Source organism: Rhinopithecus roxellana, chromosome 9, assembly GCF_007565055.1.
Source record: "Rhinopithecus roxellana isolate Shanxi Qingling chromosome 9, ASM756505v1, whole genome shotgun sequence".
NCBI classification, from domain to species: domain Eukaryota; kingdom Metazoa; phylum Chordata; class Mammalia; order Primates; family Cercopithecidae; genus Rhinopithecus; species Rhinopithecus roxellana.
The window spans coordinates 106589049-106601412 of NC_044557.1; the positions used below are offsets into that span (position 1 = coordinate 106589049).

Consider the following 12364-nt stretch of genomic DNA (forward strand, 5'->3'; position numbering starts at 1 on the left):
AATTCATCACGGCAGGAAACAAGAAAAGAAGCCAGGAGGCTTGAAATCCCTCTGAGACTTGGCGCAGGGTAGCATGAAAACTTGAACACTGTTTCTCACAGGATTTAATTATTCCCATAAGAAAAAACAAACTTTCCAGAAAAGAGCAAGGATATCTTTTGTTCCTGATTTGTTAACTAGGGCTCAAATTCCTTCAGAGCTTGAAGGCTGAATGGTTTGCTCTGACAAGTGTTTGATTAAACTACCAAAAATAAGGATTTGGGATTTTTCACTTGGATGACCCTGGTAGATCTAGTCCTGACCTAAGTGAGGAGCTGATGCCAATAATGAAAATTATTTATTTGATCTTCTTCAAGTCAACCCAGGTGAACACGTGACCACTCCAACAAGAATACAAATTCTCTCTGTGGAAGACACAAAAGGTCATGCATCTATGAGCAGTTTGCCAGGGATTTCAGGGTTTAATATAATATGTCATCTATTGGCCTCCACCTCACGGGTTTGCATTTTTTGAAATAATACAATAGGAAGCATGTGGGTGTTGGGGGAGATACATCAGATTTGAATCTAACTCTGACATTTACAAGCTGGGTGACCTAGGGAAAAGGATAAACTGGGTCTCGATTTCCTCATTTGTAAAGTAAGGAGAACACTACCTACCCACCTTCAGCAGTTGTTGGAACAGTAAGAGTTCATGGGGACACAATGCTGGTGATCACTAAGTATATTCCCTTAGCCTTTCTTTGGAAGTATCAGTTCATTGAATCATTTAGTAAATTTGCTTCCAGCACTTACTAAATGCCAAGAATTGTGCTAGGTATTGAGAATATAGTAGTTAAGACAGACAAGGGCTCTACATTTAGACAGTCATTGAAAACAGATGGACAAGTAACATATAAATATATACAATCAGATTCTAAAAAATACAATGGAGACAATAAGACAGGTGTTACAGACTGAACGTTTGTGTATTCCCAGAATTCATACATTGAGGTTGGTCGTGATGGCTTAAGCTTGTAATCTCAACACTTTGGTATCCCGAGGTAGGCAGATCACTTGAGTTCAGGAGTTTGAGACTAACCTAGGCAACATGGCAAAACTCCATCTCTACAAAAAGTACAAAAATTAGCCAGGCATCGTGGCATGATGTGCCTGTGGTCCAAGCTACTTGGAAGGCTGACAGGAGGATCGCTTGAGTCCAGGAGATGGAGGCTGCATTGAGCCATGTTCAGGCTACTGCACTCCTGACTGTGTGACAAGGTGAAACTCTTTCTTTAAAAAAAAAAAAAAAGAAAAAAAAAAATTCCATGGCCAGGCATTGTGGCTCACACCTGTAATCCCAGCACTTTGGGAGGCTGGGGCAAGTGGATCACTTGAGGTCAGGAGTTTGAGACCAGCCTGACCAACATGGTGAAACCCTGTCTTTAATAAAAATACAAAAAAATTAGCTGGGCATGGTGTTGCACACCTGTAATCCCAGCTACTTGGGAGGCTGAGGCAGAAGAATCACTTGAACTGGAGAGGCGGAGGTTGCGATGAGCTGAGATCGGGCCATTACACTCCAGCCTGGGCAACAAGACTGAACCTCCATCTCAAAAAAAAAAAAACAAAAAACCTTTTTTTTTGATACATTGAAATTCTAACCCCCATCGTGATGGTATTAGAAGGTGGGGCCTTGGGAGGAAATGAGGTCATGAGGGTTGAGCCCTGATGAATGGGATTAGTGCCTTTATAAGCAGACTGGAGAACTTGCTCTTGCTCTCTCTGTACTATATCACCGTTGTAAGAGTTATTAAGAAGTTATTTTAGGCAGATAGAGAGGAAAAGGGGTCCTAAGGAAGTTTCATTTTCAAAGCAGCTCTTACAGCCAGGCCAGCAACCTTTAATATGCAAATGGCGGCCGTTAGAAACTGGGTCCAGCCAAACATGGCGATTCCCTGGCCTTCTTGCCCTTGCCACACACGCTCCTGGCAACATGGCTGCCCCCACCTATTCCAATGTGTGTAGAACATCATGGTGCCCTGCATTTGCATATTAAAAGACTAGGGTGGGAGGGCCAGCTTTTTCGGGCTACGTGAATGACATGCCTTGTCAAACCAATCCCCTGAGCCCTGTGCAAATCAGACAACACCTCCGCCCACCTTCTTATAAAACTGGCTGGTATTTGTGGCACCTGGGGTCTCCTCTTTCGGCTGTGGAGCCCCCCTCCCTCTGTCTCTGCACGGGGGAGCATCTATTTTTGGCCTCCTCCCATCTTTCTTGCCTATTAGACTCTCTACTTCTTAAAACCACTCCACACGTGGCCATGTCGTTTTTTCCAATTTGACTCAAGATAAAGAACCTGGTGTTCCTCCACTCATTGGAGCCATATCATCATTGTTGGGATATAGCAAGAAGATGACCAACTGCAAACCAGAAAGTAGACCCTCACCAAACACCGAGTCTGCCAGAACCTTCATCTTGGACTTCCCAGACAAATGTTTATCATTTAAGCCATCAATTCTATATAGCAGCCTAAAATAACTAAGACCACATGGTGATATGAGGAGAAGTAATTGGAGAAAGACAGGAGGAATATCACAGGGTATTCAAGGAAGGTTTCTCTGAAAAATTAACATTTAATCTGAGACTTGAAGGACAACAATGGAACCAGCTATTCAGCCCTAGGTAGGAGCAAACCCAGTATCTGGGAGGAACAGAGATAAAGGCAGGGAAGGAGATAAAGATATAAGTAGGGCCCAGATTACAGACTTTGTAGACCACAGAAAACATCTGAGTTTATTCTTATTGTAATAGGGAGCCATTAGAGTATTGTGAGTGCCTGAGTCACTTAATTAGATTTTCTTTAATAGGCAGACATAGGCATAATCATGATGTACTCCTGAAATGTAAAAATTCTCCCTGACTAAAGCAGAGGATGTCTTCTAGAGGATCATGTAAAACAAGGTAATCATAGATAGTATGGTCCAGAAATGGGTTTAGATTTGATGTGATTTAAAAAAAAAAAAAAAAAAAAGATTATATCATTCAAGGTTGTAACATGAAACCAATGTTTACACAATATTCATTATACTGTAACCTACAGAATAGCTGTAGCTATTCTTAGCACTTTGGGAGGCCAATGTGGGCAGATCACTTGAGGTCAGGAGTTTGAGACAAGCCTGGCCAACATGGTGAATCCTTGTCTCTACTAAAAATACAAAATGAGGTGTGGTGGCACATGCCTGTAGTCCCAGCTACTCGGGAGGCTCAAGCAGAAGAATAGCTTGAACCCGGGAGGTGGAGGTTGCAGTGAGCCAAGATCACACCACTGCATTCCAGCTTGGGTGACAAGAGTGAGACTCTGTCTAAGAAAAGGAAAAAAAAAAAATAGCTTGGGGAAGGAACTGGCTTCCCTTTCAAAGTAGCAGCAAAGAGATAAGAGACAGAATTTTTTCCTCCTGGAATGATTTGTTCCTCTAGGACATGAGTATTTGGATGCTGACATTAAATGAGCTCCTGTAGAGAAAGAGCCTCGCACGGCACAGGGTCGGGTACAGAGAAGAGAAAGTTCCTTCTCTTGTTTGTTCCTTTCCCCTTTGCATTGAAAGGAAATCAGAAGCCCTGGATATAAAATTCTTCAAGGATGAGTGAAAAGTCATCAAAGGAAAAATGCAGGAAACAACTTCTCGATGTAAATGCATTGCATGGGTTGATGAAACTTTTGATGATTTCCATATTTCACGCTCCATTCTAGAATTGTAGTGCCAGACAAAAGTCCTCCAAGCCCAAGGTTTACAGATTTTTTTTTTTAAGTAAAGGAACTTTCAAAATAAGAATAACTCAAATTCAAAGATGCTGGGTCAAGCCTGGTCAACATGGTGAAACCCCATCTCCACTAAAAATGCGTAAAATTAGCCGGGCATGGTGGCGCATGCCTGTAATCCCACCTACTTGGGAGGCTGAGGCAGGAGAATCACTTGAACCCAGGAGGTGGAGGTTGCAGTGAGCCGAGATGGCATCACTGCAATCCAGGCTGGGCGACAAGAGTGAAACTCCATCTCAAAAAAAAAAAAAAAAAGTAGTCATAGCAAAAGTATAAAAATTTCACTGGATGGAGCAGCCACATCGGCCCAGATACAGGGCTCTGCCCCCATTCAAAACCTGGAGAAAATGAGAACCCTGACTAAAGGAAGAGCCCAACATTCAGTGTAGGAAGGGACACTGAGGCACTTTACACTATCCTAGGTTAGCTCTGGACAGGCAGAGATGCCAAAAGGAGGCATGTGGTCAGGATGTTGGACAATTTCCACCACCCAGACCTCGCAGGTTAATCAGTGCCCAAGTGGGAGGATCCTTCCCACAGGGCACCCCAGGACCCTCTTGAGGACTACACACCCCAAACTCTGCAGTTTTCCGAGTTGAAAGTATCAGCAATGACAGGTTGCTGGGAACAAGCCTTTACGATTAGATTATACAAATGGCTTCCTTGTAAGTGAAATTATTCTATGACAAATGGTAAAATAGGAAAAAACTGAGTTAGTGTTTTAGGTAAGAAAATAATGTACAAAATAATTTCTAATGAATATAAACAGCTAAACTATACGGAAGGACATAGTATTTGCTGTCCTTTTAACCAACAAACAGTAATACTAAAAATGTATTCTCTGTATAGTCATGCACTGCATAATGATGTTTCAGTCAACTACGAACTGCATATATGATGGTGGTCCCATCGTTTTTTTTTTTTTTGAAACGGAATTTCCCTCTTGTCGCCCAAGCTGGAGTGCAATGGCGTGATCTTGGCTCACTACAACCTCTGCCTCCCAGGTTCATGCGATTCTTCTACCTTAGTCTCTTGAGTAGCTGGGACTACAGGCACCCACCAGCATGCTCAACTAATTTTTGTATTTTTAGTAGAGACTGGGTTTCAGCATGTTGGCCAGGTAGGTCTCAACCTCCTGACCTCAGGTGATCTTCCCACCTCAGCCTCCCAGAGTGCTGGGATTACAGGCATGAGCCACTGAGCCTGGCCCCCCATCATCTTTTAAGATTGCAATAAAGCTGAAAAATTTGGCTGGGCATGGTGGTCAAGAGATCGAAACCATCCTGGCCAAAATGGTGAAACCCTGTCTCTACTAAAAATACAAAAATTAACTGGGCGTGGTGGTGCACACCTGTAGTCCCAGCTACTTGGGAGGCTGAGGTAGGAGAATTGCTTGAACCCGAGAGGCGGAGGTTGCAGTGAGCCGAGATTGATTGTGCCATTGCACTCCAGCCTGGGTGACAGAGCCAGACTCTACCTCAAAAAAAAAAAAAAAAAAAAAAAAAAAAAATTGAGAGAGAATGCTTTAAAAAAAATTCCCATTGCCCAGTGACATCATAGTTGTCATGGACCTTTTTCTATATTTAGACACACAAATACCATTGTGTTACAATTGCCTACAGTATTCAGTACAGTAACATGCTGTACAGTGTTTATAGCTTAGGAGCGATAGGCTATATCTAGGTGTGTGGTAGGCTGTCCCATCCAGGTTTGTGTAAGTACACTCCATGATGGTCACACAATCACAAAATCGCCTTAAAACCCATTTCACAGAACATAACCCTGTCATTAAGTGGTAACTTTATATTAATTCCAATGCAGTTTGGCCAAAAGCATCTTCTTAGAAGAGTTTCAGGGCTATATCTTAACAACAACGCTGATAAAGTTTCCTTTTGTGTGTTTCTCTTAAATGACAAAATGTTACGTTAAACAATTTAAACAAGCTTTTTTTTCTTCTTGCCAGGTTTGTCAGAATTTTCAATATACTAATGTGCTTTGTGAATTTCTAAGAGGGGGATAAAGTATGTGGCAGTTTAAAACTGCTTTGATCAGAGAACCTCAGGACAGATGTTTTGCTGGACCAGAGAGCTGTGTAATAATACAATGATGGAAAGGCTGCTCTAATGAACTCTGTAAAGCTCTATAACATAAGAAAACCACTGTGTACCTCTGAAGAAACTAAACATATAAACCATATGAAGCATTAGCTTATGAAATTGAAAAAATATATAAGGTAAAACATCAGTCAGGGTATATACATTAAAGAGTTAATCAGTTGACATTGCCCAGAATGGTGATGTATGTACATCAACAAAGATAAACTAAAATCAATTAATTTCACTGTACACTTGGCTAAACAAAACAAGGTCTTTAGTTGCAATGTAAATAAATTCATTGCTTTCCTCAAAAGAAATGCTCTTTAAGCCAAAGCATCATGCTAGTGAGTACACACTCAGAACTGAAGCACTGTGCCAAAATAAATTTATAGTAGGTACTTTATTGTGGAAATAAAATATAAAATTCTTCCCCAGCCAAGAGTTCCATTAGAAAATGAAAAATTCAGCCTCGGCATAGATGCAAATGCTTGCTTTTTTATGAGCCCAGCCAACATTCCTACTCTGAGTTGCTTTGGTGTTGTGCCTGCTGCAGTCTTGGGAAGGTAAAAGGGCTCTGCCACACACTGCCTTAGCCAGCAGGGCTTACATGGCTGCCCCGGAGCACAGGACCCCAGGGCCTGTGCCTCCCCGACATGAGTGAGGTATTCAAATCAAAAGGTGGAGGCAGCCCCTAATCACACCCGTGCTGATACCTGGGCAGACAGTAAAGGTGCTCTTTGCTTTCTTGAGCCATTTTCTGTTGCCCACTTATTTTTTCCAGCATGCAAACCAATGCCAGAGAGCTCATGCTGGAAATTCGAGAGGCGGAGATCCCAATCATGCTTATTGCTACTCTAGGAAAAGGCTGATAGAAGAGGATGAAAGTATCAAATAAATGAACAGGGGAATGATCTTTAGCTTTTAAGCCTTCTGCATCCTCTTACGGTTTCAGATAATCAAGACAGAAATATCCTCTTATGAAACATTTCACAGACAATAGAACAAAGCTATGCTATATAAAGGTATATCAAAGCAAAACACCTCAACATCCTCTTAAATAAAAACAATGTATATAATATATATACACACAAGAAGTCTAGAAGAATATAAATCAAAATGTTAATGGCTACATTTTATAGGATGCCAATTATCAAAGCTGCTTAAAAAATGTTAACAGTAGTCATCTCTGAGTTAGGGAAGATTAAAAGTAATTTTACTTTTTTTCCTGCTTGCATATATTTTCCAGATCTTCTTGACTGTATGTGTCTTTTTTTTTCTTTTTTTTGAGCCAGAGTCTCAGGCTCTGTCACCCAGGTTGGGATACATGGGTCTGATCTCAGCCCACTGCAACCTCTGCCTCCCAGGCTCAAGCAATTCTCCTGCCTCAGTCTCCTGAGTAGTTGGGACTACAGGAGTGAGCCACTACGCCTGGCTAATTTTTTGTATCTTTAGTGGAGACTGGGTTTCACCATGTTGGCCAGGCCTGTCTTGAACTCCTGACCTAAAGTTATCCACCCGCCTCAGCCTCCCAAGATGCTGAGATTACAGGCATGAGCCACCATACCTGGCACATAGATGTATCATTTTAGTAAATATGTAAAAGTTATTTTTTAAAATCTTCCATAATTCATTCAATAATGAATTGATGTTTGTGTAGCTCTTTGTACTTTATCAAGGTTTCCACACATTTAATCCATAAAACAATGGGAAATAGTATGACTGTCATTTCAGAGAGGAGAAAACAGACTCTGAGATATTATAAAACTTATTCAAAGTCAACAAGCTAGTAACTAACAGGACCAAGATCTAGATCTCTAGATCTCTTCCAAATTTCATGGCTTTTGTTTTCTTTTTCTCAATATTGGCTATGTCGTATGGTCTAGTATGTGCTACTAGATACATAAACCCCACAGGAATATACCTTGCATAGAATAGAAGCATTGGAGTTCTTACACAAAGATTTAAGCAAAGGGAAATACATAATTTTTCAAACTCAGTATTGGTTGAGGGGGAACATGTAAAACACCAGGGGAGGTTTGGAGACCAAACCTCCAAACACCAGGGAGATAGGAAAACTTGCTCTCCTGGTTCCTATATCATACGTGCTTGACTTCATTTTAACCCCATTCAGAAAGGGAAAAGGAAATTTGACAAAAGTGAAGCCAAAACACTTAGGGAGAAAAAGTACACATGGCATCAAATAATGAAATTAAGCTAGAGGTATTTAGACACAGCTAAATGTTGTTTTGTTGTTGTTTTGTTTTGTTTTAGAGACAGAGTCTCGCTTTGTCACCCAGGCTGGAGTGCAGTGGTACGATCTTGGCTCACTGCAACCTCTGCCTCCTGGGTTCAAGCAATTCTTCTGCTTCAGCCTCCTGAGTAGCTGGGATTACAGGTGTGCGCCACCATACCTGGCTAATTTTTGTATTTTTAGTAAGGATGGGGTTTCGCTATGGTGGCCAGGCTGGTCTTGAACTCCCGACCTCAAGTGATTTGCCCGCCTTGGCCTCCGAGTGTGCTAGGATTACAGGTGTGAGCCACCACGCCCGGCTAGATACTTCTAAATGTTTATTAGAGGAGAGGGAAGACCCAGGGAAAGGTTAAAGACTTTGGAGAAGCCGGGCGCGGTGGCTCAAGCCTGTAATCCCAGCACTTTGGGAGGCTGAGACGGGCGGATCACGAGGTCAGGAGATCGAGACCATCCTGGCTAACACGGTGAAACCCCGTCTCTACTAAAAATACAAAAAAACTAGCCGGGCGAGGTGGCGGGCGCCTGTAGTCCCAGCTACTCGGGAGGCTGAGGCAGGAGAATCGCGTAAACCCGGGAGGTGGAGCTTGCAGTGAGCTGAGATCCGGCCACTGCACTCCAGCCCGGGCGACAGAGCAAGACTCCGTCTCAAAAAAAAAAAAAAAAAAAAAAAAAAAAAAAAAAAAAAAAAAGACTTTGGAGAACAAGAAAGAGAGGGCAGAAATAGAAAAGGACACAAAATAAGATGGATTTGGATCCCTAGTAAGAATCATGGCCAATTTGGCATGAAGAACCCAAGACAGTTATAAAAGAGAGTGAGAAAGACCCGTTAGTACCTTCATTCCTGCTGCGGCTGCAGGGCCACTGGGGTCTACAGCCTGGATGTGGCATGGCTTACTTCCTCGCACCACAAAACCCCAGCCAACCGCGTCACCAACAATCTAGAGAGGAAAACCACAGTTAGCAAGCAGCCGACTGTCTCCGGCAATTTGCGTATTCTTCTGAGGGAGAGAAAACCAGCCCAGGATTAAGTATGCACCATGACATATTTTCCTCCGTTTCTCTCTCCCCTGCCAGGGGATTGGAACACTGCTTCTATCACAAACCCAGGCATCTCCCTGTAGAAAAGGTGGTAAAAAAAAATCTAACCTATTTGGCAGAAAGAAGATGCTCTCGTGAGGGCATGATTCAATAAACAACTGGACGATGTTCTCTTTCTTAGGCTGTTATACAATGTAATGTCAGACTCCAATAGAAGGTTTAGAAAAAGTCATAACATGGTTGAAATGTCTCTCCGGACACAGTTTCTACTCTTTGTTCTTTTCCCCAGTATCCAAATGATACACTCTTGATCCTGCAATGTCATGAAAGTCTAGCATAATTATTTAAATTACTAATGGTGGGAAATGAAGAGACTTGGCTTTCTTTTCTTTTCTTTCTTTTTTTTTTTTTTCTTCTTGAGACAGAGTCTTGTTCTGTCACCCAAGCTGGAATGCAGTGGTGCAATCTCAGCTCACTGCAACTCCCACCTCCCGAGTTCAAGTGATTCTCCTGCCTCAGCCTCCCAAGTGACTGGGAGTACAGGCACGCAACACCACGCCTGGCTAATTTTTTGTATTTTTAGTAGAGACAGGGTTTCACCATGATGGTCAGGCTGGTCTCGAACTTCTGAGCTCAGGTGATCTGCTTGCCTCAGCCTTCCAAAGTGCTGGGATTACAGGCATGAGCCCTCACGCCCAGCTTAGACTTGGCTTTCTAAAAACACAATATTCTCCACCAAGGGGGAAAAAATTGAAAAAGTACATAAAGTTCACAATGTACAGTGTACAAGTAGACTCTAAACCAAAAGTTGTTCGGAATTAGAGAAGGTCTTTTCTATAGAAATCATTATTACAGCTGGCAGTTTCATTCCCTGGACAGCTCCTAGCCACGTCTTTCACACATAGCCCAACCAAAACACAGCTGAAACACATTCACAATCAATTACTAACCATGTTGGCATTTAAATTAAAAATCAAAAACAAATACTTTCAAAATACAATCTGCTCTCTCTTCAATGCTGGAGACTGAGGAAAAACAGGGAGAAACAGGGAGGTAAATGAAAATTTTTGTGGAAATGCTCAAGATTTTCATGCACTTCCATTACTTTACAGTTTGCAGTTATTTGCATATTATACTCAATTTCACTTCCGAAGGTACAGTTTATCTTTTCCTCTGGTACAGACGTGTTATCAGTGCCTTTCTCCTGTTAACTCCTCAGCATTCAGAATGTGAAGCGGCCCTTAGCAAATGTTTGCTGCGTGACTGAGTGTGGATAGAATTCTCCCCCAGCCTGATGTAATGCCACTAACGTTAGAAGATGAAGGAAGAGTAGAAGTGTTTGGAAGAGGATATGAATGTGAATTTGAGGAGATTGACAGAAGGAGACACGGGAAGGGGAGTGGGGGTGGTGATGCTGAGAGGAGCACTTTCATTCCATTTGAAGAAATCCAACGCAGGCAGAAGGAACCTAAAGGACCTCCAAGAAGGGGCAGGGTGTCCGGAGCTGCTCACAGCAAGTCAGAGGCTTGTGTACCTCAAGGCATGCTCACATTGTTGAAGCACCCTGCCTACGGTAGAACAATTTATCCCACAGTTTCCTTTCTCTACCTTAACACTCCCCTCATGTTTTAAATAACGTCTATAATTAATTATAATGCAGAAGGGATTATTGGCATCATTGGCACTTCCATTTGCCATAAAATCTAATAATAATTTAAATTACTAATGGTGGGAAATAAAATCTAAAATTATTAGATTTTAAGGCAAATGCAAGTGCCAATGATGCCAATCTTAAAATTTGCAATTAAATTAGAATAAGCGCATAATGGAAATCTTTTCTTTAACAAAGAACACATCAAAAAAATGTTAAATGCTATATGAATAATAAAGCCTGTGAAGTCCTAATGCATCTTAGTGCCTTAAGGTCAAGAAAGCCTATTATCATAATTATGCTAAAAACAAAAAGAAAACTAGAAAAACAGTTTTCAGGTCAGTCTATAAGCTACCCATTGACACATGGACACGGTGCAGAAAAATGGGCAGCACAGGAGAAACAGGCCAGACCATCAGCCTACCGTGAATGTCTTCCTTGCATACGGAGCTCCGGGAGTAAGGAGTTCCTCAGAGGTGACTGGTCTCTTCAGCACTGTCAGACAAACATAATGTCAAGACATAAGCACTTCCAAGTCCTCCATCCATGTATTCAGCAGCTATTTATTGATATCTCATAGGTGACCATCAGTGAGAAAAAGTAGCAAAGATCCCTGCCTCACAGTTTATATTTTAGCTGAGTGGAGACAGAAAATAGCAGCAAACATACATAACCCTAAACCTACCTTACAAAGTTAAGGAAAAAAAGAAAGGGAAGGAAAGCAAGAGTGCCGGGGGTGGGGATAAGAGGACAGGTCAATTTTTTTTCTTTCTTTTTTTTTTTTTTTGAGACGGAGCTTTGCCTTTGTCGTCCAGGCTGGAGTGCAATGATGCGATCTCGGCTCACTGCAACCTCCGCCTCCTGGATTCAAGCAATTCTCCCACCTCAGTCTCCTGAGTAGCTGGGATTACAGGCACCCAACACCACATCTGGCTAATGTTTGTATTTTTAGTAGAGACAGGGTTTCACCATGTTGGCCAGGCTGGTCTTGAACTCGTGACCTCAGGCAATCCGCCCGCCTCAGCCTCCCAAAGTGCTGGGATTACAAGCATGAGCCACCCAGGCTCATTTCCTTCTTAACACCTAGGACTGCATGTACACACTGCTTTCTGCCCTGAGTAATAATGCTAGTGAGCTTTTCGGAGTATTTAACATGTGCTAGAGAGGCACCATGCGAGGTGATGTGAATATATTAACTCACTTAATCATCACAAGAATGAACGAGTTAGGATCGTTGTTATCCCCATTTTATAACTGCAAAAACAACCTTAGAAAAGTTAAATTGATTGTGTCCAAGGTTCCAGAGCTAATGGGTGGCAGAAGTAGAATCAAACTCAGGCGTGAGACACCAGCGCCCACACTCTCAGCTACTGTGCCACACTCACTCTGGGCCATGCTGTCCTGCAAGCAAAAGAAAGGGTCTAGAAGCTCAGGAAGATAGTGGCATGCCGTCCTCCTCACATCAGCTCTCTGCTGTTGCCTACCAAGACAGCAGACAGCAGCCAATTCCTGACTTGTGGCTG

General features: G+C 42.3%; 1 protein-coding gene across 1 annotated transcript in view; it reads right to left on the reverse strand.

The window, feature by feature from the left end:
* DEPTOR (DEP domain containing MTOR interacting protein) overlaps nucleotides 1-12364 on the reverse strand; it is a 195829-nt gene that overhangs the window by 37795 nt on the left and 145670 nt on the right. The window contains exons 7-8 of the mRNA XM_030937918.1: nucleotides 11266-11336; nucleotides 8986-9090 (exon numbers count right to left, since the gene is read on the reverse strand). Coding sequence (XP_030793778.1) covers nucleotides 8986-9090; nucleotides 11266-11336 — 176 coding nt within the window. The remainder of the gene's footprint in view (nucleotides 1-8985; nucleotides 9091-11265; nucleotides 11337-12364) is intronic.